The sequence below is a fragment of the Leucoraja erinacea genome, chromosome 15, assembly GCF_028641065.1.
Source record: "Leucoraja erinacea ecotype New England chromosome 15, Leri_hhj_1, whole genome shotgun sequence".
Lineage (NCBI taxonomy): Eukaryota > Metazoa > Chordata > Chondrichthyes > Rajiformes > Rajidae > Leucoraja > Leucoraja erinaceus.
In genome coordinates this window covers 45834757-45853690 of record NC_073391.1, presented here as the reverse complement: position 1 = coordinate 45853690, position 18934 = coordinate 45834757, and the positions used below count along the sequence as shown (strand labels likewise).

At 47.9% G+C, this 18934-nt stretch overlaps 3 protein-coding genes across 5 annotated transcripts in view; all 3 read right to left on the bottom strand.

The window, feature by feature from the left end:
* LOC129704305 (gastrula zinc finger protein XlCGF26.1-like) overlaps positions 1 to 15553 on the bottom strand; it is a 42888-nt gene extending 27335 nt beyond the window's left edge. Inside the window, exon 1 of the mRNA XM_055647347.1 lies at positions 15448 to 15553. The gene's annotated coding sequence lies outside the window, so the exon portion shown is untranslated. The remainder of the gene's footprint in view (positions 1 to 15447) is intronic.
* Positions 811 to 11595, bottom strand: LOC129704341 (gastrula zinc finger protein XlCGF8.2DB-like). 3 transcript variants are annotated; one of them, XM_055647420.1, is made up of 3 exons: positions 11447 to 11595; positions 3444 to 4307; positions 811 to 1144 (listed from the first exon to the last, which is right to left on the bottom strand). In XM_055647420.1, the coding sequence occupies exons 2-3, from the start codon at positions 4217 to 4219 to the stop codon at positions 1027 to 1029; spliced, it is 894 nt and encodes a 297-aa protein (XP_055503395.1). In that variant the 5' UTR covers positions 4220 to 4307; positions 11447 to 11595; the 3' UTR covers positions 811 to 1026. The 3 variants fall into 3 exon arrangements, with proteins under 3 accessions (XP_055503395.1, XP_055503396.1, XP_055503397.1); XM_055647421.1 differs by lacking the exon at positions 11447 to 11595 and adding an exon at positions 4798 to 4845; XM_055647422.1 differs by lacking the exon at positions 11447 to 11595 and adding an exon at positions 4758 to 4775.
* On the bottom strand, positions 7946 to 15422 carry LOC129703877 (zinc finger protein 271-like). The gene is made up of 4 exons (XM_055646551.1): positions 15001 to 15422; positions 12802 to 14719; positions 11536 to 11771; positions 7946 to 10323 (listed from the first exon to the last, which is right to left on the bottom strand). The coding sequence occupies exons 2-4, from the start codon at positions 14595 to 14597 to the stop codon at positions 9089 to 9091; spliced, it is 3267 nt and encodes a 1088-aa protein (XP_055502526.1). The 5' UTR covers positions 14598 to 14719; positions 15001 to 15422; the 3' UTR covers positions 7946 to 9088.
* Positions 15554 to 18934: the final 3381 nt, after the last annotated feature.

The window sequence follows — 18934 nt, the reverse complement described above, 5'->3', positions numbered from 1 at the left end:
TAGAAATAAAAATACAGAATAAGCAAACAATGTGGACGGAGAGACTGGACAAATCTATCGGCGGGACTCCGAGTTCAGCAATGTGATAGTGTTGTTGTAGAAGCTGTTCCTCATCCTACTAGTACGAGACCTGAGGCTCCTGTACCGCCTCCCTGATGGGAGGAGGGCAAACAGTCCATGGTTAGGGTGGGAGGGGTATTTGATGATCTTCCCGGCCCGTCTCAGACACCGTTTTCGGTGGAGGGCATCCATGGCAGGGAGCGGGAGCACCGATGATGTACTGTGCAGTTTTCACCACCCGTTGCAGTGCCTTCCTGTCCGCTACGGTGCAACTGCTGTACCATACCATGAAGCAGGTGGTCAGGGTGCTTTCGATGGTACAGCGGCAAAAGTTGGTCAGGATCTGGGGGGACAGGTGAGGGGGGACAGGTGAGCTTTCTTGAGCCTCCTCAGGAAGTAAAGGCGCTGCTGCGCCTTTTTGATCAGCTTGGAGGTGTTGAAGGACCAGGACAGATCCTCCGAGATGTGTACCCCGAGCAATTTGTAGTTGGAGACGCGCTCCACCTCAGTCCCGTTTATATGGATGGGGAGTATGTCTGCCCCCTCTGTTCTTCCTGAAGTCAACAATAATTTCCTTTGTCTTCTTGGAGTTGAGGATGAGGTTATTGTTGGCACAGCGGCAGGCGCGGGCACACCGCGACGCCCTGTGTCTCCCTTTCAAGGGAGATGCTAAAAATGCATTTCGTTGTCTCTGTACTGTACACTGACAATGACAATAAATTGAATCATTTCATTTCATTTTTTCACACCAGGTTGTCAGGTGCTGGACCTCCTCCCTGTAGGCTGACTCGTCGTTGTCACTGATCAGTCCTACAACCGTGGTGTCGTCGGCAAATTTAATGATGGCGTTGGAGCCATTCTTAGGGATGCAGTCATGGGTGAAGAGGGAGTAGAGGAGAGGGCTGAGCACACAGCCCTGTGGCACGCGTGTTCAGTGTTATAGTGGAGGAGGTGAGGTTGTTGACCCTAACAGACTGTGGTCTGTTGGTGAGGAAATCCAGTGTCCAATTGCAGAGGGAGGTGGATGCCAAGTCCGCTGAGTTTGGTGATCAAGCTAGCGGGGATGACAGTGTTGAAGGCAGATCTGAAATCAATGAACATGTCATAAGATCATAGATCATGAGTGATAGGAGGAAAATTAGGCCATTTGTCTTATCAAGTCCACTCTCATTCAATCATGGCTGATCAATCTCTCCCTCCTAACCCCATTCTCCCCATAACCTCTGATACCTGAACTAATCATTAATCTATCCACTGACAGAATTCTCCCCATAACGCCTGGTCATAGGTTCTTAGAGCAGAAATCTGCCCATCGAGTCTACTCCACTAATCAATCATAGCCAATCTACCTTTCCCTCTCAAGTATTGCGTACAGTTTTGGTCTCCAAATCTGAGGAAGGACATTATTGCCATAGAAGAAGGTTCACCAGACTGATTCCTGGGATGTCAGGACTGTCTTATGAAGGAAGACTGGATAGACTTGGTTTATACTCTCTAGAATTTAGGAGATTGAGAGGGGATCTTATAGAAAGGTACGGGATACTTAAGGGGATGATCAGCTAGATCATATTGAATGGATTGCAGGCTCGATGGGCCGAATGGTCTTCTGCACCCAGGGTCTATGTTTCTAGGATAACCCCATTCTCCTGCCTTTAAAACCTGTGCCATGATACCAATCAACAATTTATCAAAGATAGGTGAATCTCTGGAGTAACTCAGCGGGACAGCAGGTCTCTGGAGAGAAGTTCATGGGTGACGTTTAGGGTTGAGACCTTTCAATCTATCTCTTTACCTTAAATATATCCACTGACATGGCCTTCATTGCTTTCTGTGGCAATGAATTCCACAGATTCACCACTACAGAAATTCCTCCTTAACTATTTCCTAAAAGAATTTCCTTTAATTCTGAGACTATGACCTCTAGTTCTAGACTCTCCCACCTAGTGGAAACATCCTATCCACATCACTCTATCCAAGCCATTCACTAATCTATATATTTCAATGAGATTCCCTCTCATTCTTCAAAACTCCAGCGAGTACAGGCCCAGTGCCGTAAAACCCTCCTCTATTATGCTACGGTTACTTTCCACATCCCTAAGAAGTATGGGTTTAAAGATTAATGTAAAAGGTCTCTGTAAATTCCATACGTATGAAGGGATTTGAAGCAAAAGAGAGATAAGGGATTGGAAGGGCAAAAGAGACCTTTCAATCTATCTCTTTACCTTGAAGACCGCCCACAGGACATGTGCTTCACTCCCTTTCTGTGGCAATGAAGAGATTATCAGCAGATTCACCCATCAGAAATTCCCCTACCACCTATTTCATCACAATTCTCCTCCTGCCATCTGGGAGACTAGGAGCATTAGCTCTAGACTCTCTCCACAGCTTCTTCCCGCAGGCTATAAGACATAAACGGACTTTGCCAAGCCATTCACTACCAACCATATACTGGACACACTGCAGCAGAGCCACTGTTGTGCCGCTGCCGATCGGAACGCCTGTTGAATGTTTAGTAGAGTGTTAAATTTGTTCATGATATATGTATTTTTATTTCTATTTATTTTTAATGCACACTGAATGGACACTGGTTGAGCAACGTTTTTTTTTGTTTCCTCTGGGTATGTGAATACTCAGGAAATGACAATAAAGATATTTGAAGCAAAAGAGAGATAACATGGAACTAGTGTTTATGGGTGATCTATAGTTGGCATGAACTCGGTGGGCCAAAGGGCCTCTTTCCAAGTTTTGTCTTTCAATCAAATTGAGATGAATAACAGACATTTACTTAATGGGAAATTGAGAAAACAGAGGACAAAGAAATACAAAAATATTCCAACAGAGTGGTGGAAGATAAAATACTGACAGGGACCAGATGGGCCGAAAAACCTCTCCATGTACATTGCAGACAGACGACACAGGGTTTACAATAGAACACATTTATTTGTCACAGACTCAGGATATTAAACTCCAGTCCAGTTAACCAATATGTGGTATATGGACACACTGATCTATTCTGTATTTATTTATGCCTCCAATATTCTGTTGTGCTGAAGCAAAGCAAGAATTTTATTGTCCTATCTGGGACACATGACAATAAACTCTCTTGATCTTGATTTGTCACAGATATTAAACTCCAGTCCAGTAAACCAAGTTACTGACATCAGTACAAACTTTGCCCAAGGACCATGGTTCAGTCCTATGTGTAACAAACATCAGCACTAACATGAAAACAAAAAATGTATTTCAACTTTCCACTCAGTGTGTGCGCCAATAGCCCAGATATTCAAATGAATCCCTTCCCAGGCACAAGACAGGTGAATGGCTTCTCCCCAGCATTAATTATCTCGTGGATCACCAGGTTAGATTTACCAATGAAATCTTACCCACAGTTGGAAGAGGCAAATGATTTATCCACGCTGTGAATTCGCAGATGGGTCTGCAGGTTGGAAGATTGACTGAATCCCTTCCCACACTCAGAGCAGGTGAATGGCTTCTCCCCAGTGTGAATTCTGAAGTGCCTCTGTAACTCAGATGAATCAGTGAATCTTTTCCCACACTCAGAGCAGGTGAATGGCTTCTCCCCGGTGTGAGTTAGCTGGTGCCTCTTCAGGTTGCATGCTTGAATGAATCCCTTCCCACACTCACAACAGGTGAACAGTCTCTTCACGCTGTGAATTCGCTGATGGGTCCCCAGGTGGGAAGATTGAATGAATCCCTTGCCACACTCACAACAGGTGAATGGCCTGTCCCCAGTGTGAACATGCTGGTGTCTCAGTAGCTCAGCGGATTGAATGAATCCCTTCCCGCACTCAGAACATATGAACGGCCTCTCTCCAGTGTGGATTTGCTGGTGCCTTTGGAGGTTGTTTGCTCGAGTGAATGCCTTCCCACAATCGGGACAGGGAAATGGTTTCTTTCCAGTGTGAATCCGTTGGTGGGCCACCAGACTGGAAGAATTAGTGAATTTCTTTGCACACTCGAAGCAGGTGAATGGCCTCTCCCCAGTGTGAATTTGCTGGTGTCCCTTCAGATGGCTTGCTTGAGTGGATCCATTCCCACAATCGGAACAGGCAAGTGGTTTCACCACAGTTTCATCTTGCTGGTGGGAAGATTGAGTGAATCCCTGCCCACACTGCGAGCTGGTGAATAATTTATCCATGCTGTGAACTATCTGGTGTCTGGTCGGCTAAGTTGACACAGTGACTCCGTTTGAGAATCCCGTAAACAAATGCTCTGCCTGTTCCATCCTGTAAAAAGAAATTACAATAAAATTAATAAGTAAAGATCAGTGTTTCAGGCAAGGTGATTTTTGTCTCTATGGTGAAATATGTCACCACTCCGTGACAGCGAGGAATGACTGTTGACAACTCCCATGATTCCTTGTGTTTTTTTGAATACCGAACTCTCTTATTGGCCTCCACTGCCTTCTGTGGCAAAGGATTCCACAAATTCACAACTCTCTGGGTGAAAAAGTGTGTTTGAGACTGTGGTCCCTGGTAATGGACGCCCCCCAAAATTGAGAATAGCCCTTTTAAAAAATATAGATTTTTTGTCTTTTTCCCTTCAGACGCATCCGCAGTTCCTTGTAACGACCGATCAGACCCTTTGGGGGCCAGGGAATCCATGTTTGCGCTGCCGCACACCCTCTGCGGATCGGCAGTGAATCGCCGGTGTGTGAACAATGGCCCTGTCTTTACCCACAACACCCCGCGAGCCAGAAACCGGTCTATCCGTCACCGTGCAATCGTTGCGCATGCGTCGCCTGGTTAGGCCGCCGTCAGCAGCAAAGATCTTAGAGCGAAGCAAGATAGGTTACTCTCACGCAAACGTGAGGTACGCTCATGGGCGGTTTCATGGGTAATTACAGGACACATTTTAGCAAGCTGACTCCGCCATCTTGTTCCGCCATCTTGCTCCCGCCTTCTTGCTTCCGGCCAAAGATTGGATCCGCAGCGAGGAGAAGGAGTGTGGGGCCCGGGGCAGCGGGGAGAGAGTGCGGGGCCCGGGGCAGCGGGGAGAGAGAGTGTGGGGCCCGGGGCAGCGGGGAGAGAGAGTGCGGGGCCCGGGGCAGCGGGGAGAGAGAGTGCGGGGCCCGGGGCAGCGGGGAGAGAGAGTGCGGGGCCCGGGGCAGCGGGGAGAGAGAGTGCGGGACCCGGGGCAGCGGGGAGAGAGAGTGCGGGACCCGGGGCAGCGGGGAGAGAGAGTGTGGGGCCGGGGCAGCGGGGAGAGGAGCGCGGGGCCCGGGGCAGCGGGGAGAGAGAGTGCGGGGCCCGGGGCAGCGGGGAGAGAGAGTGTGGGGCCCGGGGCAGCGGGGAGAGGGAGTGCGGGGCCCGGGGCAGCGGGGAGAGAGAGTGCGGGGCCCGGGGCAGCGGGGAGAGGGAGTGCGGGGCCCGGGGCAGCGGGGAGAGGGAGTGCGGGGCCCGGGGCAGCGGGGAGAAGGAGTGTGGGGCGGGGCCCGGGGCCGGAGAGAGAGTGCGGGGAGAGAGAGTGCGGGGCCCGGGGCAGCGGGGAGAGAGAGTGCCCCAAGACAATGTTTCTTATTTACAATGTTTCTTATTTAATGTCCCTTGTCTAGTCTGAAATAAAGTTCATTATTGGTTTAGAAGAAATATAATTGTGTGTGCTATAGACATTTATATAATTTCATGTATGTGTGTTTATAAACATTTTATTCCTTAACAAGAATCAACAGAATTATGAACTAATTGAATTATGAATCTAACCCTATAATCACGCACAAAAAGTCCCCCCTGTCAATCACCCTGCGAGTCGGTCGGTTCCGGTTACTACAAAACCAACTCAAACACGGCTTGTGAGCCATTTAAAAAGAAATGATTTAAAAAACATTAAAAAAGACAATTACCAGAATCAAATTTTATTCTTGACAAGAAGTTTGAACTGACAGATTTATGAATCTGACCCACACAAACTGTTGCCCCGCAACATTGATTACAGTGCGAGTCGGGTCGGGTTAGGTAGGCTCAGGTTGCTAAAATGGGCGTGGAAAATGCCCATGATCCCCCTCCATAGCGTACTACACGTCAGTCCATTGCATTTAGCAGGAGTAGCCTATCTTGCTCCGCTATAAGATCTTTGGTCAGCAGCGTCACTGATGGGCGGGAAACTCCCCGGGGCCCGAAGGGAGAGAAGGACCAGCACGTGACGGGCCACCGTGTCCCCGAGGGCCGCACCGATTCTCCCCGCAGCCGGGGGCCGCTCCTCAGGCCGGGGCCTCGGTGTTGCCTGATCCCGCGCCCGGATCCCCGCTCCTACCCGCCGCCGATCCTCCGGAGTCTTTTGTCCACGGACCGCATGCGCGTCTTGGCCGCATCACTTCCGGGTCTCCGCGCCTGCGCGCTTGTTGTCGCCTGCAACATAGAGCGAGTTCTGGGGAGCGAAGGTTTCTGGGTAAAGAGGGCGCCATGGACATGATCTGAAATCACTGGCTAAACAGCCACTTGATCATATTGTGAAGAGTCTCAGCAGACAATTTTACACGGCAAGCTCTCTCACGCGATACGTTGAATTATTTGTGAAAATCAAATCATTTCATGGTGTGGAAAAAAATCAACTAAATCGCTGGGGTTTTGCAACAGTTGAGATTGGCTGAATCCTTGCCCTGCCGCAGACGTGGTGAATAATTTCTCCATGCTGGCGCTAGTCGGCTCAGCCGACACAGTCAATCACTCTAGTGGAAACATCCTCTCCATATCCACTATATCCAAGCCATTCACTATTCTATACATGTCAATGAGGTCCCCCCTCATTCTTCTAAACTCCAGCGAGTACAGGCCCAGTGCCGTCAAACGCTCTTCTGTGTGCTCCGGTTCCCATCCACATCCCAAAGAAGTATGGGTTTAAAGATTAATTGGTCACTATAAATTCCGTTTGTGTGTATTGTATGAAGCAAAAGAGAGATAACATGGAACTAGTGTTTATGGGTGATTTATTGTTACATAGACATAGAACATAGAAAATAGGTACAGGAGTAGGCCATTCGGCCCTTCGAGCCTGCACCGCCATTCGATATGATCATGGCTGATCATCCAACTCAGTATCCCATCCCTGCCTTCTCTCCATACCCCCTGATCCCTTTAGCCACAAGGGCCACGTCTAACTCCCTCTTAAATATAGCCAATGAACTGTGCCTCAACTACCTTCTGTGGCAGAGAATTCCACAGATTCACCACTCTCTGTGTAAAAAATGATTTTCTCATCTTGGTCCTAAAAGACTTCCCTCTTATCCTTAAACTGTGACCCCTAGTTCTGGACTTCCCCAACATCGGGAATAATCTTCCTGCATCTAGCCTGTCCAACCCCTTAAGAATTTTGTACGTTTCTATAAGATCCCCCCTCAATCTTCTGAATTCTAGCCTGTACAAGCCGAGTCTATCCAGCCTTTCTTCATATGAAAGTCCTGCCATCCCAGGAATCAGTCTGGTGAACCTTCTCTGTACTCCCTCTATGGCAAGAATGTCTTTCCTCAGATTAGGAGACCAAAACTGTACGAAATACTCCAGGTGTGGTCTCACCAAGACCCTGTACAACTGCAGTTGAACCTCCCTGCTCTTATACTCAAATCCTTTTGCTATGAATGCTAACATACCATTCGCTTTCTTCCCTGCCTGCTGCACCTGCATGCCTACTTTCAATGACTGATGTACCATGACACCCAGGTCTTGTTGCATCTCCCCTTTTCCTAATCGGCCACCATTCAGATAACAGACAACCAACCTATCCAAGTCACCTTGCAGCCTCCTGGCATCCTCCTCACAGCTAAACACTGCCCCCAGCTTCTTGACATCCGCAAACTTGGAGATGTTGCATTTAATTCCCTCATCCAGATCATTAATATATATTGTAAATAGCTGGGGTCCCAGCATTGAGCCTTGCGGTACCCCACTAGTCACTGCCTGCGATTCTGAAAAGGACCCATTTACTCCTACTCTTTGCTTCCTGTCTGCCAGCCAGCTCTCTATCCACATCAATACTGAACCCCCAATACCATGTGCTTTAAGTTTGTATACTAATCTCTTAAGTGGGACCTTGTCGAAAGCCTTCTGAAAGTTCAGATATAACACATCCACTGGTTCTCCCTTATCCACTCTACTAGTTACATCCTCGAAAAATTCTACAAGATTCGTCAGACATGATTTACCTTTCATAAATCCATGCTGACTTTGTCCAATGAATTCACCACTTTCCAAATGTGCTGCTATCCCATCTTTAATATCTGACTCCAGAATTTTCCCCACCACTGATGTTAGACTAACTGGTCTGTAATTCCCCGTTTTCTCTCTCTCTCCCTTTTATAAAAGTGGGGTTACATTAGCTACCCTCCAGTCCTCAGGAACTACTCCAGAATCTAAAGAGTTTTGAAAAATTATCACTAATGCATCCACTATTTCTGCGGCTACTTCCTTAAGTACTCTGGGATGCAACTTATCTGGCCCTGGGGATTTATCGGCCTTTAAGCCATTCCATTTACCTAACACCATTTCCCGGCTAGTTGGCATGAACTCGGTTGGCCAAAGGGCCTCTTTCCAAGTTTTGTTTTCCAATCAAATAGAGATGAATAACAGACATTTACTTAATAGGAAGCTGAGAAAACAGAGAAAAAGGATATACAAGAATATTCCAACAGAGTAGTGGAAGATAAAATACTGACAGGGACAAGATGGGCCGAACAACCTCTCCATGTACATTGCAGGCAGACGACACAGGGTTTACAATAGAACACATTTATTTGTCACAGACTCAGGATATTAAACTCCATTCCAGTTGATCAAGTTACTGACATCAGTACAAACTTTGCCCAGGGACCAGGGTTCAGTCCTATGTGTAACAAACATCAGCACTAACATCAAAATAAAAAACGTATTTCAACTTTCCATTCAGTGTGAATGAGCTGGTGTGCCAATAGCCCAGATATTCAAATGAACCCCTTCCCAGGCACTAAACAGGTGAATGGCTTCTCCCCAGCATTAATTATCTCGTGGATCACCAGGTTAAATTTACCAATGAAATCCTACCCACAGTTGGAAGAGGCAAATGATTTATGCACCCTGTGAATTCGCAGATGGGTCCCCAGGTTCGAAGATTGAGAGAATCCCTTCCCACACTCAGAGCAGATGAACGGCCTCTCCCCGGTGTGAATTCGTTCGTGTATCTTTAGCCCAGAAACTTGAGTAAATGCTTTCCCACACGCAGAACATATGAACGGTCTCTCCCCAGTGTGAATTCGCTTGTGTGTTTGTAGCCGAGAATAATATAGAAATCCCTTCCCACACACAGAACAGGTGAATAGCCTGTCCATAGTGTGAATCTTCCGGTGAGATAGTAATGCAGTTGATTGACTGAATCCCTTCCCACAGTCAGAGCAGGTGAATGGCTTCTCCCCGGTGTGAATTCTGAAGTGCTTCTGTAACTCAGATGAATCAGTGAAACCCTTCCCACACTCAGAGCAGATGAACGGCCTCTCCCCGGTGTGAGTTAGCTGGTGCCTCTTCAGGTTGCATGCTTGAATGAATCCCTTCCCACACTCACAACAGGTGAACAGCCTCTCCACGCTGTGAATTCGCTGGTGGGTTCTCAGGTTGGAAGGTTGATTGAATCCCTTCCCACACTCAGCGCAGGTGAATGGCCTCTCCCCGGTGTGAGTTAGCTGGTGCATCTTCAGGTTACTTGCTTGAATGAATCTCTTCCCGCACACAGAACAAGTGAATGGCCTCTCGCCGGTGTGAATCTTCTGGTGTGCCATTAATGCAGTTGATTGAGCGAAACCTTTGCCACAGTCAGAGCAGGTGAATGGCCTCTCCCCAGTGTGAATTCTCTGGTGGTTCACTAATGCCACCGAATAAAGGAATTTCTTGTTACACACAGGGCAGGTGTACGGCCTATCACCTGTGTGGATCATCTGGTGTCTCAACAACGCAGATGAATTAGTGAATCCTTTCCCGCACTCCGAGCAGGTGAATGGTCTCTCTCCAGTGTGAAGCCGCTGGTGTCTCTTCAGGTGCCATGATTGGATGAATCCCTTCCCACAATCTGGACAGGCAAATGGTTTACTCACAGCGGCGTGATCTTGGTGGAGAGTCACCAGGTGGGAAGATTGGCTGAATCCCTGCCCTGCCTCAGACGTGGTGAACAATTTCTCCATGCTGGCCCTCGTCGGCTCAGCTGACACAATCAATCCCTCCCACGCGTTGAGGTGCTGTTCAGCTGAACAAACTTGAGATTTTGGTATACAAATACTCTGCATGTCTTATTCTGTAAAAAGAGGTTCCAATCAAATTAATAGTAAAAGATCAGTTAGTTAAAGATCACTCCCATGACTATCTGGGCTACGCTTCTTCCTACCCTGCTTCCTGTAAGGACTCTATCCCCTACTCCCAATTTCTCAGTCTATGCCCCATCTGCACCCAGAATAAGGTGTTCCAGACCAGGGCATCAGAGATGTCCTCATTCTTTAAGGAACGGGGGTTCCCCTCTTCCATTATAGTTGAGGCTGATACCTCTATATCCCGCAGCTCTGCTCTGGCTCCCCATCCCCCTTACTCGTAACAAGGACAGGGTCCCCCTTGTCCTCAACTTCCACCATACTAGCCGTCGCATAAAACATATAATCCTCCCATATTTTCGCCACCTCCAAATTTATCCCACCACTGGCCACATCTTCCCATCTCCTCCTCTTTCTGCTTTCAGCAGAGACCGTTCCCTCCGTAACTCCCTGGTCAATTTGTCCCTTCCCACCCAAACCACCCCCTCCTCTGGTCCTGTCCCTTGCAACCGCTGGAAAAGCTACACTTGTCGCTTTACCTCCCCCCTCGACCCCATCCATGGACCCAACCAGTCTTTTTCCAGGTGAGGCCGTGGTTCACCTGCACCTCCTCCAACCTCATCTACTGCATCTGCTGTTCCAGGTGTCAACTTCTCTACATCGGTGAGACCAAGCGCAGGCTTGGCGATCGCTTCGCCCAACACCTCCGCTCAGTTCGCAATAACCAACCTGATCTCCCGGTGGCTCAGCACTTCAACTCCCCCCCTCCCATTCTGAATCTGACCTTTCTTTCCTGGGCCTTCGCCATTGCCAGAGTGAGGCCCAGCACACATTGGAGGAACAGCACCTCATATTTCGCTTGGGTAGTTTACACCCCAGCGGTATGAACATTGGCTTCTCCAATTTCAGGTAGTCCTTGCTTTCTCCCTCCTTCCCCTCCCCTCCCCTTCCCAGCTCTCTCGCAAGCCCACTGTCTCCACTTCCTTGTTTTCCTTTCTTTCCCCCCACCTCTGCCTAAAGAAGGGTCTCGACCTGAAACGTCGCCTATTTCCTTCTCTCCAAAGATGCTGCCTCCGCCCCCTGAGTTTCTCCAGTATTTTTGTCTACCTTCGATTTTTCCAGCATCTGCAGTTCTTCCTTAAATAGTTTTTCGGACAAGATATGTCTTGTCTCTGTGGTGAAATAAGACGCCACACAGTGGCAGCGAGGCTGGGGGAACAAGCCCTCGCCTTCTGCCTGGGCTCCGGAGTCTTCTGTCCGCATGCGCGGCTTGGGGTCTCTCCGCGCCTGCGCGCTTGTTGTCGCCTGCAACATAGGGTGAGTTCTGGGGCGCGGAGGTTTCTGGGTAAAGAAGGCGCCATGGCAGTTATCTGAAATCACCGGCTCAGCGTTCGCCATCGGACCACAACCAATTGGTCCTTTTACATGGGAACTAAAATAAAGAATTGTACACCATGTCATGGACACAAGTTGTCACAGTGGCACAGCAGCTGGTGCTGCTGCAATCCCACAGCCAAGTTTTAATGTTCTCCCTGCGACCTTGCGGGTTTCATAAGATCATGTCATAAGATCATAGATCATGAGTGATAGAAACATAGAAAATAGGTGCAGGAGTAGGCCATTCGGCCCTTCGAGCCCGCACTGCCATTCAATATGATCATGGCTGATCATCCAACTCAGTATCCCATCCCTGCCTTCTCTCCATACCCCCTGATCCCTTTAGCCACAAGGGCCACATCTAACCCCCTCTTAAATATAGCCAATGAACTGGCCTCAACTACCTTCTGTGGCAGAGAATTCCAGAGATTCACCTCTCTCTGTGTGAAAAATGTTTTCCTCATCTCGGTCCTAAAAGATTTCCCCCTTATCCTTAAACTGTGACCCCTTGTTCTGGTCTTCCCCCAACATCGGGAACAATCTTCCTGCATCTAGCCTGTCCAACCCTTTAAGAATTTTGTAAGTTTCTATAAGATCCCCCCTCAATCTTCTAAATTCTAGCGAGTACAAACCGAGTCTATCCAGTCATTCTTCATATGAAAGTCCTGACATCCCAGGAATCAGTCTGGTGAACCTTCTCTGTACTCCCTCTATGGCAAGAATGTCCTTCCTCAGATTACGAGCAGAATTAGGCCATTTGGCTTATCAAGAACAACGCAGGGTTTACAAAATAACACATTTATTTATCACTCAGGTTATTGAACTCCAGTCCAGTTAATCAAGTTACTGACATCAGTACAAACTTTGCTCAGGGACCAGGGTTCAGTCGTGTGTGTAACAAACATCAGCACTAACATCAAATCAAAAAATGTATTTCAATTTTCCACTCAGTGTGAATGAGCTGGTGTGCCAATAGTCCACATATTCACATGAATCCGTTCCCAGGCACAAGACAGGTGAATGGCTTCTCCCCAGCATGAATTCTCTGGGGGGTCATCAGGTTAGATTTACGAATGAAATCCTACCCACAGTTGGAAGAGGCAAATGATTTATCCACGCTGTGAATTCCCTGATGGGTCACCAGGTGGGAAGATTGAGTGAATCCCTTCCCACACTCAGAGCAGGTGAACGGCCTCTCCCCAGTGTGAATTCGCTGGTGTGTTTGTAGCCCAGATAATTGAGTAAATCCCTTCCCACACACGGAACAAATAAATTGCATCTCCCTCATGTGTATTCGCTGGTGTGCCTGTAGCTTGGATAATTGAATGAATCCCTTCCCACACTCAGAACAGGTGAATAGCCTATCCACAGTGTGAATCTTCTGGTGAGCCAGTAATGCAGATGATTGACTGAATCCCTTCCCACACTCAGAGCAGGTGAATGGCTTCTCCCCGGTGTGAGTTCTGAGGTGCCTCTGTAACGCAGATGAATGGGTGAATCCCTTCCCACACGCAGAGCAGGTGAACGGCCTCTCCCCGTTGTGAGTTAGCTGGTGCCTCTTCAAGTTGCATGCTTGAATGAATCCCTTCCCACACTCACAACAGGTGAATGGCTTGTCCTCGGTGTGAATTCTGTAGTGTCTCTGTAACGCAGATGAATGAATGAATCTCTTCCCACACTCAGAGCAGATGTACGGCCTCTCCCCGGTGTGACTCCGCTGGTGTTTCTGCAGTCCAGATAAATCAGTAAATCCCTTCCCACACTCCGAACAGGCGAATGGCTTCTCCCCAGTGTGAATCCGCTGGTGTATCTGCAGTCCAGATAATTCAGTAAATCCCTTCCCACACTCAGAGCAGGTGAACGGCTTCTCCCCGGTGTGAATTAGCAGGTGCCTCTTCAGGTTGCTTGCTTGAGTGAATCCCTTCCCGCACTCAGAACAGGTGAATGGCCTCTCTCCGGTGTGAATTCTGTGATGTCTCTGTAATACAGATGAATGAGTGAATCCCTTCCCACACTCTGAACAAGTGAATGGCCCCACCTCCATGTGAATTCTCTGGTGTATCTGCAAAGCCGATGAGTCAATGAATCCCTTCCCACACTCAGAGCAGGTAATCGGCCTCTCCCCAGCATGAAGTCGCTGGTGTTTCTGTAGTACAGATAATTGAGTAAATCCCCTCCCACACTCAGAGCAGGTAAATGGCTTCTCCCCAGTGTGAATTTGATAGTGTGCCCTGAGGTTCGATGATTGAGTAAATGCCTTCCCACACTCGGAACAGGTGAATGGCCTCTCCCCAGTGTGAACTCGCTGGTGTAACTGAAGTCGAATAAATTGTGTAAATCCCTTGCCACACTCAGAACAAATAAATGGCCTCTCCCCAGTGTGAATCCGCTGGTGTGTCCGTAGACCAGATGATTGAGTAAATCCCTTGCCACAGTCAGAACAGGTGAATGGCCTCTCCCCAGTGTGAATCCGCTGGTGTGTCCGCAGACCCGATAAGTGGTGAAATCCCTTCCCACAGTCGGAGCAGGTAAATTGCTTCTCCCCAGGGGGACCTTGTTGGTGGACCACCAGGGACCGTAACCAAGTGAATGCCTTTCCACAGGTAGGACAGATGTACGGTTTCTCCCCAGTGTGAACCCGCTGGTGGGCCATAAGATTGGAAGAATTAGTGAATCCCTTCCCACACTCAGAGCAGGTGAATGGCCTTTCCCCGGTGTGAATTTGCTGGTGTCTCTTCATGTTCCACGCTTGAGTGAATTCCTTCCCACAATTAGGACATGTAAATGGTCTCTCCACAGCCTGGTCTTGCTGGAGAGTTACCAGGTGGGGAGATTGAGCGAATCCCTGCCCACACTGGGAGCTGGTGGATAATGTCTCCATGCTATGAACTCTCTGGCGTCTCGTAGGCTCAGCTGACACAGTGAATCCGTCCCACGCGTTCAAATGCTGGTGAACTGAATAGATTTGAGATTCGGGTACACAAACACTCTGCTTGTTTTATCCTGTAAAAAGAGGTTACAATTAAAATAATAGTTAAAGATAAATGTTTCAGACAAGTCGCAGTAAGGAGGTGCAGCACCTCATATTTCGCTTAGGTAGTTTACACACTTGAGGTATGAACATTGACTTCTACAATTTCAGGTAGACCTTGCTTTCTCCCTCCCTCTTTCCCCTCCCCTTCCCTGTTCACCCTCAGCGTCTCTCCGGCTCTTCATTTCTTCTTCCCGCCACCATCCCCACCCCCCACATCAGTCTGAAAAAGGGTCTCGACCCGAAACGTTACCTATTCCTTCGCTCCATAGATGCTGCCACACCCGCTGAGTTTCTCCATCATTTTTGTCTACCTACTGTTCCAGACAACTTAATTTTCATCCGGATCCCCGCTCATACCTGCCGCCGATCTCTTGCAACAAGTAACTGCAGATGTTTGCAAAGAAAGTCACAAAAGTGATGGACCAAGGCAGCATCTCTGGAGAACATGGATAAGTGATGTCTCGGGTCTGGTCCCTTCTCCTGAGCGGCTGCGCTACTCTCTTGTGGCAGGGAGATCCAGGTTTGCGCTCTCAAAAACCCTCTACGGATCGGCAGTGAAGCGCCGGCGTGTTACCCATGGCCGCCTCTTTGCCCACAAGCCCCCGGGAGCGAGAAACCGGTCTATCCGCCGCCGTGCATTCGCTGCGCTCACGCCACCGGGGACCGCACCGATTCTCCCCGCAGCCGGGGGCCGCACCGATTCTCCCCGCAGCCGGGGGCCGCTCCTCAGGCCGGGCCTCGGTGCTGACTGATCCCGCGCCCGGATCCCCGCTCCTACCCGCCGCCGATCCTCCGGGGTCTTTTGTCCATTGACCGCATGCGCGCCTTGGCCCCGCGCCTGCGCGCTTGGTATCGGCTGCAACATAGGGCGAGTTCTGGGGCGCGGAGGTTTTTGGGTAAAGAGGGCGCCATGGAAATGATCTGTAACCTAACTACTTGAAGTCCCCATCCCAAACCGATATTTCTCCCCTGGGCCTCCCCGCAGCCACACGAAAATTGGGAGGTACTACACCAGGGACTAACTTTACTGCTTTTTTTTTAATTGCTGTTTTTTTTCCATTTTTCCTTCCGCCCACAATATTCAATATGTAAAAGAATATGTGATTCTGTTTCATTCTGTTTGTAGTTTGTCTGGTTGTTTGTTTGTTTTTTTGAACAAAGTCCGCGGGCATTGCCACTTTTCATTTCACTGCACATCTCGTATGTGTATGTGACGAATAAACTTGACTTGACTTGATTTTGCATTGGATAGCTTACAACCCAGTGGTAGACACAAAGTGCTGGAGTAACTCAGCAGGTCAGGCAGCATCTGTGGGGTTAAGGATTGAGTGACATTTCGGGTCGAGACCCTTCTTCAGACTGATGTCAGGAGAGGGGGTGGGACTGCGTACAGTTTTGGTCTCCAAATCTGAGGAAGGACATTATTGCCATAGAGGGAGTGCAGAGACGGTTCACCAGACTGATTCCTGGGATGTCAGGACTGTCTTATGAAGAAATACTGGATAGACTTGGTTTATACTCTCTAGAATTTAGAAGATTGAGAGGGGATCTTATAGAAACTTACAAAATTCTTAAGGGGTTGGACAGGCTAGATGCAGGAAGATTGTTCCCGATGTTAGGGAAGTCCAGGACAAGGGGTCACAGCTTAAGGATAAAGGGGAAATCCTTTAAAACCGAGATGAGAAGAACTTTTTTCACGCAAAGAGTGGTGAATCTCTGGAACTCTCTGCCACAGAGGGTAGTTGAGGCCACTTCATTGGCTATATTTAAGAGGGAGTTAGATGTGGCCCTTGTGGCTAAGGGGATCAGGGGGTATGGAGAGAAGGCAGGTACGGGATACTGAGTTGGATGATCAGCCATGATCATATTGAATGGCGGTGCAGGCTCGAAGGGCCGAATGGCCTACTCCTGCACCTAATTTCTATGTTTCTATGTTTCTATGTTTCTATAAATATTTTTCCCGACCCTTCCCCTGATAGCATTCTGAAGGGTCTCGACCCGATATGTCACCCATTCCTTCTCTAAAGAGATGCTGCCTGCCCCGCTGTTACTCCAGCATTTTGTGTCTATCTTTGGCAGATGGGAATAGTGGAAGGCAGAGATCGGGAACCTAGTGGGAGGAATGTGGGGGTGAAACGTAGGTGGAACTGGATGGGAAGCAGAAAGAATAGGGGCCAAAAGGGCATGTTTGCATGCTGAGATGAATAACAGACGTGCATTCAATGGAAAGCTGAGTGAACAAGGGAAAAATAAGTACAAATATATTCCAACAGAGTAATGGGAGGATAGAAACATAGAAAATAGATGCAGGAGTAGGCCATTCGGCCCTTTGGAACAGCACCGCCTTTCAATATGACCATGGCTGATCATCCAAATCAGTACCCCTTCCTGCTAGATGCAGGAAAAATGTTCCCAATGTTGGGCGAGTCCAGAACCAGGGGCCAAAGTCTTAGAATAAAGGGGAGGTAATTTAAGACTGAGGTGAGGAGAAACTTTTTCACCCAGAGAGTTGTGAATTTGTGGAATTCCCTGCCACAGAGGGCAGTGGAGGCCAAGTCACTGGATGGATTTAAGAGAGAGTTAGATAGAGCTCTAGGGGCTAGTGGAGTCAAGGGATATGGGGAGAAGGCAGGCACGGGTTATTGATAGGGGACGATCAGCCATGATCACAATGAATGGCGGTGCTGGCTCGAAGGGCCGAATGGCCTCCTCCTGCACCTATTTTCTATGTTTCTATGCTTTCTCACCATACCCCTTGATTCCGTGAGTCCTATGAGCTATATCTAACCCTCTCTTGAAAACATCCAGTGAATCGACTCCCAATGCCTTCTGTGGCAGAAAATTCCACAGATTCACAACTCTCTGGGTGAAAACGTTTTTCCTCGTCTCAGTCCTAAGTGGTTTACCCCTTATTTCTTAAACTGTGATCCCTGGTTCTAAGGTAGACACAAAATGCTGGAGTAACTCAGCGGGACAGGCAGCATCTCTGGAGAGAAGGAATGGGTGACGTTTCGGGTCGAGACCCTTCTTCAGCCTGTCCAATCCCTTAAGAATTTTATGTTTCCACAAAATCCCCTCTCATCCTTAATTCCAGTGAATATAAGCTTGGTTGGCCATAGATATTGGCTGGGAGAGTGGCTTAAGAAGGGAGCGAGCTAAAAGACAAGATACTGCCGAGCCTCCTCCGTCGCCCTCCACTAACTCAGCCCATGAACCAACGTCCCTCTCCCCACCCAACCACCTCTGCATCCTGGGGGTGCCCACTGCAATCGCCTTGAAGGCACTGGATGCAATACCTGGGAGAACTCGACTGACAAATTTGTTGGAATATTTTGAGGAGGTAACAAGTGGAATAGACGAAGAGACAATGGATGTTGTTTATTTGGATTTTTAGAAAACCAATAGGGGCCTCATTTAAACACTTAAAGGTGCGAGAAATGTGAATCGAAAAACTGTGTTTCTGCAACAGTTGCGATAGTTAGAAACATCCTGCTGTAGAAAATTGTGTCGATAGGAACAGGGGTTAAGGGGAGAGAGAGTTTACCACCCGCAATAATAAGCTTCCCCATGAAAAATAAAGTCTTTGTAAAAGCTACAAGTTTACTTTTGTTACAAGCTAATCATATTAAAGACTGCACATTACCTTGCAAAATTGCCAACAGAAAATATTCTCATAATATTAATGGCCTCCCACTGTGATACTGACAGTATTCGCAGGGACATTGTGCTGCGGGAAGTAAGAATGAGGTGAGCTTCTCCAAGTAGATTTTATTTATTTATTTATTTATTTTATTTTATTACGAACAAGTAAAGACATTAAATACATTAATAGTAACAAAATCGAAATTATCAAACAATTGGACATTACAATCAATATTTACAAGCAATGAAAAGAACAAAAAGCAAATTTCCAATGTCCAACTCTGTGTCTGTACAAGCTCGAAAAGGAGTGAGAAGAAGAATAACTTATTAAATCTCACCCCTTTTCCCCAACACTTCTACCATATTTAAAAATCAATTAATTAATAATAATAATACTACCCCAGGCAATTTCCATAATACCTACAGACATATATATACATACAACTATTATACACATACAAACTTCATATATGAAGTAACCAAACATAAGTAAACAATTGTAAAGCAATAGATAAACATTAACCCCCCTTGTCAACCATCCC